A 20,132-nucleotide genomic window follows, 5' to 3' on the forward strand; every position below is an offset into this window, starting at 1 on the left:
CAAAGCCAAGACAATAACAACGCCTACGGCTATGGTGGAAGAGGCCGGTGGGAATGAGGTACTGCGGATAGGAGGCAGGTACGTAGGTTCACTCCAGGATACTACAATAATAACGAAATGACACAAAACAGAAATCAAAGGAGACAGAATACCCAGACACAAAACCCGATAAATCAAAACTGGCGACAGCATCCACCACCAATAGTAATCGACGAAGTAAATGATACCGAAATGCGGCCGATTTCTCAGCCAGCGGAAAACAAATTACCACCGCATTAAGTCCCGAAGTGCAGGCGGGTGGGTGAGATAGGGATGATTCTGATTTAAGATTAAAAATGTTAAGGTAGAATGATGGCACTGACATGAGAAGTGAATTGTATAACGAGGACACTAAATACAGCACCAATCATCCAGCAGTAATAAAACCTGCCATTAAAATATTAATCAAAGGTATTTCAGTGAATGCAATATTTGATACTGGGTCTGATATTAATGTGATTTCTATGGACTTATTTAGACATATCACTAAAGCAAAACGGGTGCCAATATTGCCGGTTAGCAATTGTAAGGTTTTGGGAGCGATTGGAGGGAGAAGTAGAAGTGTGAAAATACAAGCCCAATTAGAGATAGAATTTGGAAATGTAGCGATTGAATGCACGTTCCTCATAATTGATGTGCTGATGGGGGACTGTATTTTACGGTTTTATTTTTTGCAAGAAAAGGACGCAAAGATCAACTTTTCTAACGGGATATGTGAGTTGAAGGTCAAACAGAAAATCGTCTCTCTAAAATTACTGAGGTTAACCGACACACATGGAAGGTTTTGCCCGGGTATACAAATGAAGTTCATTTCAAAAAATAAAACTACAGGCTCAGGGAATCAGGTTCAAGAAATAAAATTTGACCGACATGAACAAATGTTAAAAATAGTCTCTGAATCTGCTCAGCTACACTGGACTCGCATTCGGGAGGACAACGGTTCAATCCAGCATCCAGCCTTCCTGATTTAGGTTTTCCATGATTTCCCTAAATCGCTCCAGGCAAATGCCGGAATGGTTCCTTTGAAAGGGCACGGCCGACTTCCTTCCCCGTCCCTCCCTAATCTGATGAGACCAATGACCTCGCTGTCTGGTATCCTCCCCCAAACAATCCAATCCAATCCGATCTGCTCAGCTGTCCTCAGAGCATCGTTCTGAATTGTGTAAGGTTCTCATCAAATACGAACGAGTATTTGAAGAAAAACCTGGTGTGATTAGTGGATATGAGTATAGGATGACCATACACATAAAACCTTCTGTCATTGTTCGTTCCAGGTACCATGGACAAAAATAAATGCAGTTAGTAATGAAATTCAAAAGATGATTGCATGGAACATCATAGAACCATCTGACAGTCCCTATTCGAGCTCCTTACTTGCTGTAGACAAACCAAATGGACAAGTACGACTAGTTCACAACACAAGAGAAATCAATAAAATTATAATACCAGTGTGAACAAGGCCCGAGAGTACAGACGAACTGATACAGAGATATCATAGCGTAAAATATTTTTCTAGCCTCGATCTGAGAGCTTCCTACTGGTAAATTCCTATTGCGACACAATCTAGGAAATATACAGCCTTCATTCATGCAGGAAGAAGTTATCAATTAAAAGTTTTACCATTCAGTTTAAATATAAACTCAGGTGTCTTTATTGCGGCACCTGCTGAAGTGTTGGGTCCTGAACTTGTGAGTAAGATATCACTGTTTGTAGACGACATTTTAATCGGCAAAAACATTTGGGAGGAACATATGGAAATACTGGAGAATGTATTAAATAAGTTTTTGTGCTGGTATTACAGCTAATCTGTGTAAATCGAAGTTTGCACTAGAGAAAATTAAATTTTTGGGCCATATGATTGATTCGTATGGTTTCCTCCCGCAATTAAAAGCTTTTCTGGGACTGGCGTTATTCTATCGTCGATATGTTCCAAATCAAATACTAAATGCCGAACTGTTGTTACGTCTTCTCAAAAAGAATACGTACTGGAATTGGTCTCCGGAATGTCAGTTGGATTTTGAAAAAATCATAGAGGATTTATTAAATGCAAAATTACTCTATCATCCTGATATGAGTATTGAATTTTGTTTGTATGCAGACGCATCCAATGTGGGATTATGATCATGACTGTTCCAAGTTCAAAATATTGATGGACAACCCACCTTTTGCACAATTGCATTCACAAGTAGGACTTTAACCTCATGTGAACGATCTTACTATACTACAGAATTAGAACTACTTGCGTACAGGCCGCGAGGTGCTGACACGAGCGCAACTGTATGTAAGTGCTGACGGAGTTCGGCCAGCCCTCATTTGGTTGGCATCGTATTTTTGCCTATTCTCTTATTTGCTTAGCTCTTATTCGTTTATGGCTCATGTTATTGTGCTCTCTTTCAGCCATTCTGATTGTTTTGATTTACTCCCAATTGAGAAGTGCTCATTTTGGCATTTCGCTTTTGCATATTTCTTATTTTGCTAATAATATGCTCCTTAGCTTTTTACAGTTGAATTGATTAACATAGTCTCATGTACAGTTTGTTCATTTCAGCCTGTTCATATTTTGATGCTCTTTAAATGCTGTAATAATTGTCAGAAGCATTTCTTCCCTTAAACTTGTGTAAAGTATTCTCGATGTAGGATTCGTTCTGTGACACAGGTGTAAGGTTTTGAATATAAATTACATACGAAACTGTGCTTTAAAAGGAATTTATTATTTCAGTTTGTACTACACCAGACGACATTTTTGTGATATGAGGGAGAAATTTGAGGGACGAACCCATGGAAATAGTCTTAAGTGATCCCCTTTAAAAATAAAAATTTGTGTGACACTAAAAGACGTGACACTGTAGGCACTGAAAAATATATACGTCACAGCTGGTGTAGGTGGTAGTAGGAGGGTGCATAGGGCAAGTCTTGCAGCAGGGACAGTCCAGGAGTAGAAGCCATAGGGTAGGGAGATGGGTGCAGAAGGAGCATAGTCTGACAAGAATATTGCAGCTATTGGGAGGGCGACAAAAAGCTATTCTAGGTATGGTGGGGAAAATCTCAGACAGAATGTATCTCACAGGCATGATTTTTAGGAAGTCATGGCCTTGTTGAAGTAGCTAATTAATGCCTTGTTGAAGTAGCTAATTAATCCATTCCAGATAATACTGAGTGACCAGTGGTGTGCTCTGAAGTTGTTTTTTGGAGGGATCAGTAGTACCATGATTGGATGTGATGGCTTGGGAAATCTGCTTTTAAACTTGGCTGGTGGGGTAATTATGTATAGTGAAGATTAAGGTGAGAATGCTGATGTATTGCTGTAAAGAATCTTCATCCAAACAAATAAATTTGCCTCGAATGTCAAGGCTGTATGCTGCCATCTGCTTCACATCTGCTGTGCAGCGAGCTACGTTAAGTATTAACTGTATTTTTCTTACTTGTCTTACTTCTTTTTGCATGTTTTTGCTTTTCGGAAGCTTTAATTTTCGAGTACTATTAATAGTGTTCCATAGATTTTGTGTTTGTTTTGACTACAGTCAGAGAGAGTCCCTTTATTCAGCTGTAGTGCCAGTAGTGCTAGTGTTCGTTTTGAATACAGTCCACAGATAGGTAGTGCTTATTTTCATTGTTTTCAACAAGAAGTGTCTAGTAACCACAGTTTAGTCAGCTATCAGCCACCTTTAGTGAATTAGCAGTCTAGTTAAAAGTTGATTAACTCTCTACAGTAAATTGTTGATTTCTTAGGATGGATAGGTGCGAACAGCTGAACGTGTTGATGGCTGCGGTCAGCCAATCTTCAGGCTCCTGCCTCGGAGTGTAGCGGCAGTGGGGAGTCTGGTGCGTCGCATGGTACACCCCAGGTGTTACATGCTTCACCCACGGTCCCTGTTGTCGAGACATCTTCATGGGTACTGGGTGCAGTTGGGTCACCTTCTCCCCAAGGGGAGTGGCGGGTTCAGCAGCGTTCGCGGCACACGAGGCAGAGGGTCAATGTGGAGTCTGGCCCTGTGGCATCACCCGCTCTGCCTGTGAGTGGACGTGTGGCCACTCCTTCAGCAAGGTCTGACCAGGCACATGGAGGGGAGGGGTTTATTAGTGATTGGGAGCTCCAACGTTAGGCAGGTGATGGAGCCCCTTAGGGAAATAGTGGAGAGGTCAGGGAAGAATGCCAGTGTTCACTCTGTCCCATCCGAGATGTGGAGAAGGTCCTGCCGGCAGTGATAGAGAGCACTGGGTGCACCCAACTACAAATTGTTGCGCATGTCGGCACCAATGACTCCTGCCGTCTGGGTTCAGAGGTCATCCTCAGTTCATACAGGTGGTTGGCAGAGTTGGTGAAGGCGGAAAGCCTTGCTTGCGGGGTGGTATCTGAGCTAACTATCTGTATTATCATTCCCAGAACCAATCGCGGTCCTCTGGTTTGGAGCCAAGTGGAAGGCTTAAACCAGAGGCTCAGACGATTCTGCGGGGATCTGGGGTGCAAATTTCTCGACCTCCGCTATCGGGTGGAGAAATGTAGGGTCCCCCTGAATAGGTCAAGCATGCACTACACGCAGGAAGCGGCTACAAGGGTAGCAGAGTACATGTGGAGTGCACATGTGGGTTTCTTAAATTAGAGAATTCCCTCCCTAGGCCTGACAAGACACCTCCTGAGACGTGACAAGGTAGTAGTAGGCAAAACGCAACAGGGAATAACAATATTAATGTGGTAATAGTAAACTGCAGGAGTATCTGTAGAAAGGTCCCAGAACTGCTCTCATTAATAAACGGTCATGATGCCCACATAGTACTAGAGACAGAAAGTTGGCTGAAACCAGATGTAAACAGTAATGAAATTCTAAACTCAGATAGGAATGTATACCACAGAGACAGGCTGGACAGTGAAGGGGGAGGCGTGTTTATAGCGATAAAAAGTGCAATAGTATCGAAGGAAATTGACGGAGATCCGAAATGTGAAATAATTTGGGTGAAGGTCACGGTTAAAGCAGGCTCAAACATGGTAATTGGATGTCTCTATAGGCCCCCTGGCTCAGCAGCTGTTGTGGCAGAGCACCTGAAGGAAAATTTGTAAAATATTTCAAGTAGATTTCCCGACCATGTTATAGTTCTGGGTGGAGATTTTAATTTGCCCTATATAGACTGGGAGACTCAAACGCTTATAACAGGTGGCAGGGACATAGAATCCAGTGAAATTTTTTAAGTGCATTATCTGAAAACTACCTTGAGCAGTTAAACAGAGAACCGGCTCATGGCGATAACATATTAGACCTTCTGGTGACAAACAGACCAGAATTATTTGAAACAGTTAACGCAGAACAGGGAATCAGCGATCATAAAGCGGTTAATACAGCGATGATTTCAACCGTAAATAGAAATATTAAAAAAAGTAGGAAGATTTTTCTGTTTAGCAGAAGTGACAAAAAGCAGATTTCAGATTACTTGATGGCTCAATACAAAAGTTTTGTCTCAAGTACAAATAGTGTTGAGGATCAGTGGACAAAGTTCAAAACCATCGTACAATATGCATTATATAAGTATGTGCCAAGCAAGATCCTAAGAGATGGAAAAGATCCACCATGGTACAACAACCGAGTTAGAAAACTGCTGCGGAAGCTAAGGGAACTTCACAGCAAACATAAGCATAGCCAAAGCCTTGCAGACAAACAAAAATTACGCGAAGCGAAATGTAGTGTAAGGAGGGCTATGCGAGAGGTGTTCAATGAATGCCAAAGTAAAGTTCTATGTACTGACTTGGCAGAAAATCCTAAGAAATTTTGGTCTTATGTCAAAGCGGTAGGTGGATCAAAACAAAATGTCCAGACACTCTGTGACCAAAATGGTACTGAAACAGAGAATGACAGACTAAAGGCCGAAATACTAAATGTCTTTTTCCATAGCTGTTTCACAGAGGAAGACTGCACTGTAGTTCCTTCTCTAGACTGTCGCACAGCTGACAAAATGGTGGATATCGAAAAAGATGACAGAGGGATAGAAAAACAATTAAAATCGCTCAAAAGAGGAAAGGCCGCTGGACCTGATGGGATACCAGTTCGATTTTACACAGAGTACGCGAAGGAACTTGCCCCCCTTCTTGCAGCGGTGTACCGTAGTTCTGTAGAACAGCGTAGCATTCCAAAGGATTGGAAAAGGGCACAGGTCATCCCCATTTTCAAGAAGGGACGCCAAACAGATGTGCAAAACTATAGACCTATATATCTAACATTGATCAATTGTAGAATTTTGGAACAAGTATTATGTTAAAGTATAATGACTTTTCTGGAGACTAGAAATCTACTCTGTGGGAATCAGCATGGGTTTCGAAAAAGATGATCATGTGAAACCCAGCTTGCGCTATTCGTCCACGAGATGCAGAGGGCCATAGACAAGGGTTCCCAGGTAGATGCCGTGTTTCTTGACTTCTGCAAGGTGTTCAATACAGTTCCCCACAGTCGTTCAATGAACAAAGAGCATATGGACTATCAGACCAATTGTATGATTGGATTGAAGAGTTCCTAGATAACAGAACGCAGCATGTCATTCTCAATGGAGAGAAGTCTTCCTAAGTAAGAGTGATTTCAGGTGTGCCATAGCAGAGTGTCGTAGGACCGTTGCTATTCACAATATACATAAATGACCTTGTGGATAACATCGGAAGTTCACTGAGGCTTTTTGCGGATGATGCTGTAGTATATCGAGAGATTGTAACAATGGAAAATTGTACTGAAATGCAGGAGGATCTGCAACGAATTCACGCATGGTGCAAGGAATGGCAATTGAATCTCAATGTAGACAAGTGTAATGTGCTGTGAATACATAGAAAGAAAGATCCTTTATCATTTAGCTACAAAATAGCAGGTCAGCAATTGGAAGCAGTTAATTCCATAAATTATCTGGGAGTAGGCATTAGGAGTGATTTAAAATGGAATGATCATATAAAGTTGATCGTCGGTAAAGCAGATACCAGACTGAGATTCATTGGAAGAATCCTAAGGAGATTCAATCCGGAAAAAAAGGGAGTAGGTTACAGTACCCTTGTTCATCCACTGTTTGAGTATTGCACACCAGTGTGGGATCCGTACCAGATAGGGTTGATAGAAGAGAGAGAGAAGACCCAATGGAGAGCAGCGCGCTTAGTTAGAGGATCATTTACTAATCGCGAAAGCATTACGGAGATGATAGATAAACTCCAGTGGAAGACTCTGCAGGAGAGACGCTCAGTATCTTGGTACGGGCTTTTGTTGAAGTTTCGAGAACATATCTTCACTGAAGAGTCAAGCAGTATATTGCTCCCTCCTACGTATATCTCGCGAAGAGACCATGAGGATAAAATCAGAGAGATTAGAGCCCACACAGAGGAATACTGACAATCTTTCTTTCCACGAACAATAAGAGACTGGAATAGAAATGAGTACCGATAGAGGTACTCAAAGTATCTAGCGCCACACACCATCAGGTGGCTTGCGGAGTATGGATGTAGATGTAGAAGGGAATGTTTGACATAGAAAGGATGGCAACTGTCAAAATGTAAGTACTCTTGTTTGTCAGTAGGTTTAATGTAGACAGAAGTGTGTAGCTGGACTTAGGTGAGGGTGAGATCAGCATCTAGGAAAGTGGCCAGGATTTGGAATAAGACCATGTGAAATTTAATTGAGAAAAGATATTTAGAGATTCCAGGAATTTCAACAGGTCAGCCTCATGATGAGCTCCTACAGTAAAGATATCATCAATGTATCTAAACCAAACCAGCGGCTGAAGACTTATGGATCCCAGGGAAGCCCCCTCCAAGCGACCCATGAAAAGGTTGGCATAGGAAGGTGCCAGCCTGGTTCCCATGGCAGTACCCCTGATCTGTTTGTATGTCTGCCCCTCAAAGGTGAAGTAGTTGTTGGTAAGTAAAAGTTGGTTAAGGTGAGTAGGAAGGGTGTCTTAGGTTTGGAATCAGGTGGGCACTGACTAAGGAAATGTTCAGCAGCAGACAGACATGTATGTGGGGGCTAGAGTGAGGTGGCATCAATGGTGACAAACACGGTGGGGGGGATGGATATGGATTTCGAATGATCTAGGAAATGGTTGGTGTCTGGATTCTCGCCACCAACCTGGCCTTATTATAAATTAATTTCTTCCGTCTCAGCATTTCTTCGCAGTAACTACTACTTTCTTCACTCCGTTTTAGTTTTCCACATTTTCATTTTCTTAGCTGTCTTATTTTTCACTGGACCCCTCACACCTCTGATACATACAACACACTTAGCTTTTTACTGTTATTAACTTGTACTTGATGTTTTAGTGGTAATCTCTGACTCGCATATTACCCCGTGTTCCGCCTTTAAGCTTTCAGGTTTTCAAAACTGCAATCCCCAAGAATTAGCCTTTCCTTGTCATCCTGTCCGGTAAGTCTCTTCTGGCCCAAGGTTCTGGATGACTTTTCCCAAATCTACCCTTTTCTCTAAACCTCTCTAGTCCTTTTCCTTCAACACTATTCCTTCCTCTTCAACCCTTCTGCCTGGGTCTGAAAGCTTGCCTAATTATAACTTCTTTTAAGTGTTTGCTCTGCTGCCACTTAGTGAGTAGATTTTTTTCTATTCAATTACTTTATAACGGCATGTATTGAAATTTGACAGTGTCAGAATTGTCACTACCGAACTGCAGTTTATTGTTTTGCTTTGTTGCTGGTTATGATTCAATAACTGTCTCACAAATGTGGAGCCAATGTGTCTGAGAAGGCCACACTCAACGCTATACAGGGTGTCAGTGGTCTCATGCAACCAGCCTCCTAGAGGACAGACATATTGTTCTTTTGGACAGGCAGGATTGTATACTCAAGACACGTGCTCTAAGTTAAGAAATTGGCTTGTTTGCAGCAAGGCAATGTCCATGTATATGGTGTGAAGATATCTTAGAGCTCCACGGTTGGTGATTACGGTGATTGTTGTTGTGCATATGTGCCCTGGTTCTGTGTACAGTATCACACTGAATATATCCATGTCTGAAGACTTGAAGAGGAGAACCATTGACAGATTGCATTCATCTTAGTCATAGGGGCCCTTTCCATTGGATATATAAAATGTATACCTTTGGTTAGCATAGCTGGTAATTTGGACAGCTGTTGTTACATTTCTAGTGTGTTAAGTCCAGCGGAGACATCTTATCTTCGAGACCTCCATTACATCTTTCAACAGAGTAACGCAAAAGCTCATGTCGCATGTGTGGGTCTGAATACATCAATACAGATAGTGTTAGATGTTGCCCTGGCCAGCACATATTCAGGTTTGCTGACCCGTCGAAAACCTCTGGTCATAGGTTACTGACCAGCTGCTGTGCCACATCTCGCCAGCCATTATGACTGACGAACTCTGGCACAAAAGTAGAAGGAGCTTTTAATTATGTACCCATATCTGTCATGAAAGCTGAGTTCACGTGATTCCCAGTTACATTAGAGCAATCATATTTAGAATCCTGTATTCCCTCAAATCACCTTCAAATGTAATCATGTATTCTTCCTAGTATGCAGTACGCGCACAATAAGTAAAAGTTTGTTATTTGCTGTTCTTCCTGGTGTTGCAGTTTTGTTGTGTGTGTGTGTGTGTGCCGGCCGAAGTGGCCGTGCGGTTAAAGGTGCTGCAGTCTGGAACCGCAAGACCGCTACGGTCGCAGGTTCGAATCCTGCCTCGGGCATGGATGTTTGTGATGTCCTTAGGTTAGTTAGGTTTAACTAGTTCTAAGTTCTAGGGGACTAATGACCTCAGCAGTTGAGTCCCATAGTACTCAGAGCCATGTGAACCATTTTTGTGTGTGTGTGTGTGTGTGTGTGTGTGTGTGTGTGTGTGTGTGTGAGAGTGAGTGACAGACAGACAGAGAGAGAGAGAAAAAGAAACAATGATCTGACACTAAAGATGATTCAGAATTTTTGTGTGCAAATGACTTAATTGTCATATTGAACTACGTGGAATGGAATGTAGTTGATCCAACATTTTATCTCTTAATTTTTCTCTCTGAATTGCACTGATAGTAATTTGGGTCATGGTGGCTATAGTCTGATTAAAATTACTTGATAGTTGACACTTCACACATTGGAGCTGGTTTCCTCCAATCAGAGTGCTCAACGTCATGCCCGAACCGTTTGCCATTGCCAAACTGCCTCAACAGTTGGTTGATTCACTTCCAATTTCTTGTCTGGCATTCTTTCTTTGTGTGTTTGGATCCTGAATCACAGGTCTGGCACTTTTATTTCGTATATTATCATACATGATGACCACCCCCCCCCCCCCCCCCACACACACACACACACACACACACACACAATGATGCTAATAAAATACACACGTCATACACAGCACTAATTAAAAACACTTCTGGATACTTCCGCACAAGAAGCGATTGAGCATCATGCGTGCAGTTATCATAATCACAGAAATTGGCTTACATCAGATAAACTTTGCACAACATTGTGTGGAACCGGGTTTTTTAAGGCTGCAGTTCATCATTCCGACTGGATGATCACAGTTAAAAATATAACAATGTGACTTATTGTTGTACTTTAGTGCAGTGGTTAGAGTATTAAACTGCCATGCTGAAGGTTGTTGGTTCGAATCTCGTCAAATGTTGTGAAATTTATTTATTTCTAAATCTAATCAAAAGAATTTGATTATCATTTTCATTCAATTAATTGCTTTAAATGTAATTTTTATATTTATAATTATTCCTTACATCATTTTCATCATCACATTGATTTTTTATTTGCTCTTATTTTTTTACATATTATTCTTTTTTTGTCTGGAATCTGCCTATTTTGTGTATAATTTGCAACCAAGTGCCAACAAGGACTGCTCATTGGTTGGTAATGTGGCAGTTTGTGTAGCCAGTGAGAGGATAGCTTCAGGTAACCTATGATAGCAAGAAACTAGTTTGCTTTTAATTCTGAAACTGAACTTTTTCTGTCTTGAGTGATCGTAGAGGTTAACTTTAACAGCCATGAACAAAGTGATCATGATTTTTGTTCTGCTACAGAGTATTGACCACTGCTTTTGCAGATACATCGCACATAACAAGGTTGTGTGTAGGACTCAAGTTTAAATTCAGGGCTACAAAACACATCTCCTGCCACAGTTTAGTCATTGGTCACTTAAAATCAGCTGTCAACAGAGCATCTCACATTTGTGACATACCTTGTGGCAGCATCTTCCAACAATGCTCCACGTTACACATTAACATCATTTGTGAAGTGACTTGTCATGTTTCTGTGTTTCCTGAAACAGAGCAGTAGCTGGCAGCCGATGTGGCAACACTGTAGCAGCAAGTGAAAGACCTCAACTATCAAGTAATTTTAAATGGACTAAAGCTTCAAATGTGTCCATTCATTATTACCAGACTGGTTCTGAAACGCTTACTGAAAAAAGATTTATGCCTTTTGAGCTATTCATAACTGTTTAACTTTAAACATTCTGTATACATAATTTAAGTACCTATAATTCGCTGTATAACTGTTAATTATCATAGTTCTGTGAGTGAACTAGTATTCAGATAAAGCACAGTGGAATATGTCTGAAAAATCTCTCTACTTTTTCAGGATTCATCTCTGCAGTCTTCAATGCCAGTAATTTGCTTGATTTGACACAATGAATTACCAAGAAACAACAGAAGATTTAAATACATTTGTCGACAAATTAGCCAACCTGATAAATGATACTTTCAAATCCTGCATAAAGAACTATGATACATTACTGCCGTTCATTAATCAAAAGGAAATAAATGCTAAAATACATCACAGATTAGTATTTGTTAATATACTGTTGAACAAGTTAAATGAAGAACTTTCAGGACTTATAACTGAATATGTAACTGTGTCACCATATGAACAAAAAGGGGAGACTGTTCTGTTTGAAGGAGGGAGGAGGAGAAGAAAGTCCCATATGCTGAAGTTAGACGGACAACAGACTGAAAGTAAAAAAAGTCCATATTCCGATAATAGAAAGTGTTCCATTGCTTTAACTTCACAAACTGGAATCAATATACAATCAGATAATTTATTATTAATTGGTACTGAGAAAGCAATTAATACACAGCCACAGAAATTGGACATGCAAGAGAAGAAAAATGTAAAAACAGAAACACAAGATTTAAATAAATTTGAAGGAGGTACGCAGAGAATAATGTCTGATGTGGTTGATTTAGACAGACATGAGACCAAAAGTATAAAAATGGAATTGCCATTTTCCGATAATTCGAAGTGTTCCATTCCATTAACGTCACAGACTGGAACCAATATAAAACCAGAAAATTTGGTATTAAGGGATAATGAAGAAACAAGTAACACACAAGCACGGAAGGCGGACATGCAAGAGAAGAAAAATATAAAAACTGAAGCACAAGAGTCAAATAAAGTTGAAGAAGGTAGAAGGGGAATAATATATGATGTGCTAGATTTAGGCAGACATCAGACCAAATGTATAAAAGTGGATGTGCCATTTTCTGATAATGCCAAGTGTTCCATTCCATTAACTTCACAGACTGGAACCAATGTAAAATCAGAGAATTCACTGTTAAGGGATAATGCACTGAAGTTGGATATGCAAGGGAAGAAAAATATAAAAACAGAAACACAAGATTCAAATAAAGTCAAAGGAGGCAGGAAGAGAATAACAAGCGATGTGCTTGATGTAGGCAGACACGAGACCAAAAGTATGAAAGTGGAAGTGCCATTTTCCGATAATACCAAATATTCCATTCCATTAATTTCACGGACTGGAACCAATATAAAGTCAGAGAATTCGGTATTAAGGGATAATGAACAAACCAGTAATATACAGGCACAAAAGTCAGACATGCATGCAAAGAAAAACATAAAAACCGAAGTACAAGAATCAAATGAAGTTGAAGATATACATGAATTCCCCATAACTAGTTGTCAGATTCCTGTGGCTCACAACTTCTATGACACTACAAATAATGGAGCAACAGTTCATTTTGCTGGTGATGGGGTAAATGCATCTGTTGTAGATAGACATGTAGTGGGTAATGTGTGTAATACACCTTTTGACACTCTTACTCACAGTGAAAATAATGAAATGTGTGTTCCATTACTAAATGTAGGAAGTGAGACTAGCAGTCAGGAGAAACGTGAAAACACTGTCAACATTCTTAGTAAAGATCATGACATTTACAGAGGACTGCGAGAAGAAGTTGGCTGTACCACTTCTCTTTCTGCCCATGCAAAAAGATCATTTGACAGTAAAGAACCTCCTGTTACTTTCAGTACTTGTGATAATCAATCTGCTGTGTTACTAGGAGGGAGAGAAAATAGCTTTTACGGGGGATGGAGAGAAGCTCCTCATTGTCCTAGGACATATATAAACGGTGATGTCCCTGCTCAGAGATCAGAGAAATGGTGTAGAGCAGAAGATTCACTATGTGGTATCATAAAGATCAGGAATGGGATGTATAGATCTTCACTTTTTTGTGACATGGCAGTGTTTGGTCATGTGAGAGGAAAGCAGTATAAAAGAGCACGAATAACTGCCAGGAGAGAGAGAAAATTGGAGAATTTGATATTAATTGATAGAACAGTAACAAGTGATACAGAGGAAGAGAATTTGTTGTACATGCTTGCAAAGAAAAGCATAAAGATGAAACTACAAGATTTAAATAAAGTTGAAGGAGATGAGAAGAGAAGAATGTCTGATGCACTCGATTTAGGCAGACAGGAGACCAAAAGTATAAAAATGGAAGAGCCATTTTCTGATCATAAAAAGTATTCTATCCCTTTAACTTCACAGACTGGAATCAATATAAAGTCAGATAATTTGGCATTAATGGATAATGAAGAAACAAGTAATACACAGGCACAGAAATTGGACATGCATGTGAAGAAAAACATAAAATCAGAAGTACAAGAATCAAATGAAGTTGAAGGAATACATGAATCCCTCATAACTAGTCATCAGATTCCTGTGGCTCAGAAATTGTATAACACTACAAATAATGGAATGACCGTTCGTTTTATTGGTGATGAGGTAAATGCATCTGTTACAGATAGATATGTGCAGGATAATGCATTTGATAAACGTTTTGACACGTTTACTCACAGAGTAAATAATGAAGAGTGTATTCCATTTCGAAATGTAGGAAATGATACTAGCAACCAAGAGAAATGTGAAGACAGTGGCAGTGTTCTTAGTACAGATTATGACATTTACAGAGGACTGCAAGGAGAAGTTGGCCGTACCATTTGTTTTTCTGATGAAGTAAAAAGACCATTCGACAGTAAAGAGCCTCCTGTTACTTCCAGTACTTGTGATAAGCAATCTGCTGTGTTTATAGAACAGAGAGCAAATAGCTGTATTGAGGGAGGGAGAAGAGCTCCTCATTCTCGTATAAAATATGAAAAAGATGATGTACTAGTACAGAGATCAGAGGAACGGTGTAGAGCAGAAGATGCACTATATGGTATCACAAAAATCGAGGATGGGTCATATAGATGTTCAGTGTGTGATTGTAAACTTGTTTGTGGCATGTCAGTGCTTAGTCATGTGAGAGAAAAGCAGCATGAAACAGCACGAATAACTGCCATGAAGAATGATTGTGCCAAAGGGCCTGAAGTTCCAAATAACAGTTGTGGAGGTGAACTTGTTAACTACCAGGCAGAGGAGGATCATATGAAAGGAAAGAAGCATAAAATAAAACAAGAAACTGCTGAAAAGAACAATTGTCCCAAAAAGTTTGAAACTTCAAGCAACAGCTGTGAAAGTACTACACCTGTTTCTTTGTGTTCAGCTGTTTCTTGCTCACTTGCTGACAGTGTTGCTATTGTAGAGGATCGACATCAGGTAATGTCAGTGAAACGTTCAGTTATGTTAAATGATATTTGGACATATTTTTATGCACCATTCCACATTAACAAACAATTCATCAGGTTTCATTCCAGGCAAATAATCTGCTCCCTTTGTTGGGAACAAGTAGGAAGATACATATTAAATGTAAGGGTACACATTTCTAGCTTAAGTCATCTTGATCGGGTAAATATATTACGAAATATTGAACTGAAAAATAAGTCATCCAATAAACAACTATTGGATATACCAGGCAGTCTAAAGAACATTGTTCCTGCTACTCAGTTTAGCTTGAGAAACAATGGTTTCTTTTGTAGTGTGTGCAACTGTTTCTGTGAAAAAGCACTTATATTAAGTCATATGACAGGTGCAAGCCATGGCAGAAAGCTAGATGAAATGAAAAACTTGGTAAAGAGCTAACAACGGTAACAGTGTGAGAAAGCCGAAATGATGAATTAAAAATGTGTGAGATTATGATGTTAATTTTACTGTATATATATTATTTCCTTTGATTGTTTGTTAATGTAGTGTGATGACTATTGCTTAAGCTGCCAAGGCAGAGATTGGATAGCTCCAGAGTCCAGTCATCTAATATTAAGATTTTTTTATTACGTAAAAAGAAATACTCTTCTGTAGCAAAGTTTTATATGGCTCAACTGTTTAGTCGGAGGAAAGAACTCCTGTGGTATTATAGCCAGAATCAGGATTATTTTGTCCTCCCCCCTTTTCCTTCTTTCCATCACCCCTTCCCACATCTCTCTCTCTCTCTCTCTCTCTCTCTCTCTCTCTCTCTCTATCTATCTATCTATCTATCTATATATCTACCTTTAAATTTACAACTGCGTACCATGGAAATGATAACAGGAAGATCAGTGTACAGTTATTTAATTTGTCACATGTTGTAAATGTGTATTCAATCAGTCTGCTGATATGTACCGATTATTATTAGAGATTGAGTGTCTGCCAAAGAAAAGTGAAGAAATAATTGCATCACACAACAGTTATCCAAAAGTGTCACCAAGGGTATCATTTTTAAGGAGGCGCCATTGGGTAAAGTGAGATGAAAATTAACAATGAGACAAGTATGTGAGATAAATTGAAAACATCAAACTTATTTAAAGGGAAAAAGTAATTTACCATGGAACAGCTGATGGATATATTAGTTAAAGTTTTCAAGCGCAGTACCTTGTCAACAGCAGGTTTAAACATGTTGTGAGGAGTATGTCTGTACCAGTTTCATGTGACTCTTGCCTTGCATATTGCTTATTTTTCCTGATACACACTTACTTAAGTTCATATCACTGTGTGTTGTTTAAATTAGTTTGTAGTTATTTGCTTGGATGTTCCAGTGACCATATATTGTAAGATTACTCTTTATAGATGAATTTGTCATTCATTTAGTTAAGATAGTGTTTCCCCCTCCTGCCGGTGTTGCTACATGCCAGCCATTTGCTCAGATATCTTATATGTATAAACTTATTATCTATTCAAAATTCCAGTTTTCAAGAAAGAGGATTCCTGAGTTGGAATGCTTTCAGTTAGTCTGTAATGTTATTTTTATTAAAAAATTTATTATTTGGAAGGTAGAAGATGACAAATTGTTATAGTTATGTATTCCATTCCTTTTTACAACATATTATAATGATAATTGTGTGCACCCCTTCTCCTCATATAATTCCTTAATTTCATCTAAACATCACTGGCTTGCCCTGCCCTAAGTTCCATCTGACTTACCAGTGTAACTTTCCACCCCGGCTTTATATGTGTACTCTTTGCTATTTACCTTTTCTTCACCAGTCGTTCATGACGAGCAAAGTGCCCCAGTAGTTACAGCACTGGACACACATTTGGTAGTAGCGGAGTTAAAATTGCATTTGGACCACCCTGATGTAAGTACTCTGCACCTAACATAAGTACCTTGAGTAACTGCAAGGATTGCTCCAATCTGAGTGTGTGCCAGTCTTTAATGGCCTCATCAGCTGGATTTTAGTCTCTAATCTCTCTTTCTTCCCATTCTTCCTGCCATCCATGCTTTCTGTATTATACCCTCACATCGAGTTCTTTCCTGCATATGACATGCTGTTCTTTCTACATTCTTAATCATTCTGTTCATTCTCCATTCACACTGTTTCTTGATTTAAACCCAAACACCCCACACCCCTATATTGGGCTAAAGGCACAATGAATTTGTTTCACACACAATATCAAGCAATCAAATTTAGACACAAAATGAGTGTCAAATTTGTTCACAAGTCATTGTATAAGTAGTAAGTCATATTTGCACTGTATTTTTGAGTGATTCATGATTATTAGAACCACTAGATCAAGTCAAGATATTTTTTCCTCCTCTCAAAGCATCTGTCAGAGAAGCAGTTGTACCATGTAATGAATGTAATGATGGTGTTGCTAATGTAAACAATGTCAGTTTCCTTACAATTCATATTTATGTAACCAAATTGACTGCTATAATACATAGAATAAGAATATGGCTTGTATAATGTCTTTTTACTGTGTGATTCGAAGACAACATATAGAGGGTTTTAATTCTTTATTTCTGGTGGAGAGCAATTAGAATTATCACAATTGGTTTTAAAAAGACAAAAGAGTGAAAAATACTCAAACATTATCAAATACAGTGATAGTGGCTTCATGGCATTGCAGTCAAGCAACATCCCACACTATAGTCAATAAGACTGAAAGGGAAAGCAGTGAATAAGCCCACAGTGTCACACTCATCAGAAACAGCGACAAAGTAGACATGATTATTATTATTATTATTATTATTATTATTTTTTTTTTTAAGGAGACAGTCATCAAATTGTCAAGGGCAGACTATGTGGTGGTGACAATGGTCGTGCACACACTCTCTAATGATGGAATGTGGCTGATTCAAACTCCTCTGTACTACTGAGATGGTGGATGCAACCACAGAAGAAAAATTAAATTTGTATCAGCAAATTTAACTGTGTATCTTGTGTGCTTACTATGTGGTAACTTTAAAGACAGAGTTTAGTTTGTTATTATGTGAGACAATAAATAGATGTTCAAAGCAGTCAAAAAGACAACCAGTTTCAGTGACTCACAAGCAACATCTTCAGTTCATACTGACACCTAGAACCCTTTCAGTTTTCCATTGTTCACACATTGTAGTCTGTAAATTTAATCTTGAAATAGAGTATTCGGGGGTACAAAACGAGTCATGTTACACATTAATGTGCAGAAGTAGCTGCACCTCACTACTTCTGTGGAGTATACTAATAACAATTATGGCAAGTCCTACTCAACTGATGCCAATAATTGTTGCAATTATTTTATGCAAATTAGCAGAAAAAGCCTTGCTGCTTCACCTGTACCACTCAGGTGCTGTTTTTATTTCATTCATTGAACAAGCAGTTACGTAATTGTGCAATCACAAGTGTCAGCTGTTTATGTAATGGCAAATTTAAGATCTGATTCATACTAATATTAGAGTTACATGAAATTCAAATATTCATCTCCACAATTCTGATAAAATGCAGGAAGAATGGAAATCGAGGTAGTCTCTTAATTCTTTTTTAATACCCAGGAGTTTTCAATTCCATGCTTGATATCTACTGGCAATCAGTTGGAGCCAAGTATCAAATTCCATTCTGAACCCTACATAGTACTATTTTTACTCCTAGTATTGTGACTGTGTTTCAGAGTTCTTAGTGTATTCACTTTTGTTGTTAAATATTTATCGAGTTTGTGTATTGCAAGTATCCAGAGGCTCTACAAGATGTTGAATGCATGTTGGATGCTTCTACAAAATGTTTGATTATCAATTTTGTATGAAGTTCTTATTGCATGTTTCAGTAGGATAAATATCTTTCTGCCCTTAGCTACTTTACTCCAGCATCTTATGCCATAGGACAGTACCAGAATGAACGTGTGCTACTAATCTTGTCTGCAATGACAGGTGAGCAACATAGGATCTGATAAATGCCAACTTCTCCACAGGTGCAAAAATCACAATTATGTCACAAGTGTTGCAGCATGTAACTTGGTTTTTGGTATTATCAGGGGACCCTAGATATGTATGAATACCAGTAGTTTTGCTTCATCAGTGTAGTGGGCCATCCTCTCTGCTCAACATGAACACAAAGCAAGAATGTATCTGGCACCTAATTTAAATTTACTATGTGCAGCAGACAGTTGTGATCCTGAGGTCTTTACATGTGCAACACTTAATGCTTCCGATTACATCTTCGGCAAGAAACTAGGCAGTTTCTAGAGTTTCAGAAGCCAGTCACAACGTTGACAACAGAGTAATGGGTTAGGTTATCAATGCACACTGTTATCCACTTAATTTCATTTGTTACCTCCCGAACAGTTCAATTTAAGGGGAGACTGAAGGCAGTTTTTATCCCTATTCTGCCAATGCTATTTCTTCCTTTGAATAGATACACTTTTCAACAGAACTGTTAGTGTTAGAACAGTGTAATTTTTACAGAATGTATATAACACACATGCCTGCATTTACAAGCAAAATGAACAAAATTCCTTATATAGATTTGAAGGGAATTTATTCTTTTTTAAAAATCTTTCACTAAGAAAATTTCATGTTACTGTTTCTGTAGTGTTACGTTACACATAGATATTTAGTTGACTTGATGCACTAAGCAGCACACAATTAATACTGTATTTGAACATTGTGGCATTGTTTTTCGTACACATGTGCATTAACTTGGACTTTACTATGTTTAGACCTAGCTGCGATACATCACACCAACTAGAAATTTTCTGTAAATCATCTTGTATCTTCCTACTGCCACTCAGTGACCACCTTTCCATACTTCATAGGATCATCAGCAAACTCCTGCAGGTTGCTGTTCATCCTGCCCATCGGATCATTTACCTATATAGAGAATAACAGTAATTGTATCACACTAACCCGGGACATTCTAAACAATACTCTTGTCTCTAATGAACACACTCCATCAAGGACAATGTAGTGACTCCTATTTTATAAGAAGTCTTTGAGCCATTCACAAATCTGGGAACCTATTCCATAAGCTTGTATGTTCATTAACACTCGGCAGTGTAGCACTGTTGAAATTTAATAGTGAAACAGAGAGAGTGTGTAATGGCTGTACTGAGCCCAGGATTCATGTTGTCACACTGATGCTGCTTGTGAACTTAAACCTTGGCTGTTTTCTTGTGGTCATCTTCATGTGGTTTCTAAATGCTGTGGATCTGCTATGGAGTACCAACAATGCTCAATGTGTAACTTGACTTCCATTTGCAGAGGGTCGTGGACTGTAA

At 39.1% G+C, this 20,132-nt stretch overlaps 1 protein-coding gene across 4 annotated transcripts in view; it reads left to right on the top strand.

Moving 5' to 3' along the window:
* The window catches only part of LOC124558188, a 122,997-nt gene extending 105,094 nt beyond the window's left edge, over window positions 1-17,903 (top strand). For 3 of the 4 annotated variants that reach the window (XM_047130901.1, XM_047130902.1, XM_047130903.1), the window contains exon 3: window positions 11,591-17,892. In XM_047130901.1, coding sequence (XP_046986857.1) covers window positions 11,640-15,269 — 3,630 coding nt within the window. In that variant the 5' untranslated portion in view covers window positions 11,591-11,639 and the 3' untranslated portion in view covers window positions 15,270-17,892. Of the gene's footprint in view, window positions 1-11,590 lie in introns of all 4 variants that reach the window. The other variant, XM_047130904.1, reaches the window with a different exon arrangement.
* Window positions 17,904-20,132: the final 2,229 nt, after the last annotated feature.

The sequence above is a fragment of the Schistocerca americana genome, chromosome 1 (genome assembly GCF_021461395.2).
Source record: "Schistocerca americana isolate TAMUIC-IGC-003095 chromosome 1, iqSchAmer2.1, whole genome shotgun sequence".
NCBI classification, from domain to species: domain Eukaryota; kingdom Metazoa; phylum Arthropoda; class Insecta; order Orthoptera; family Acrididae; genus Schistocerca; species Schistocerca americana.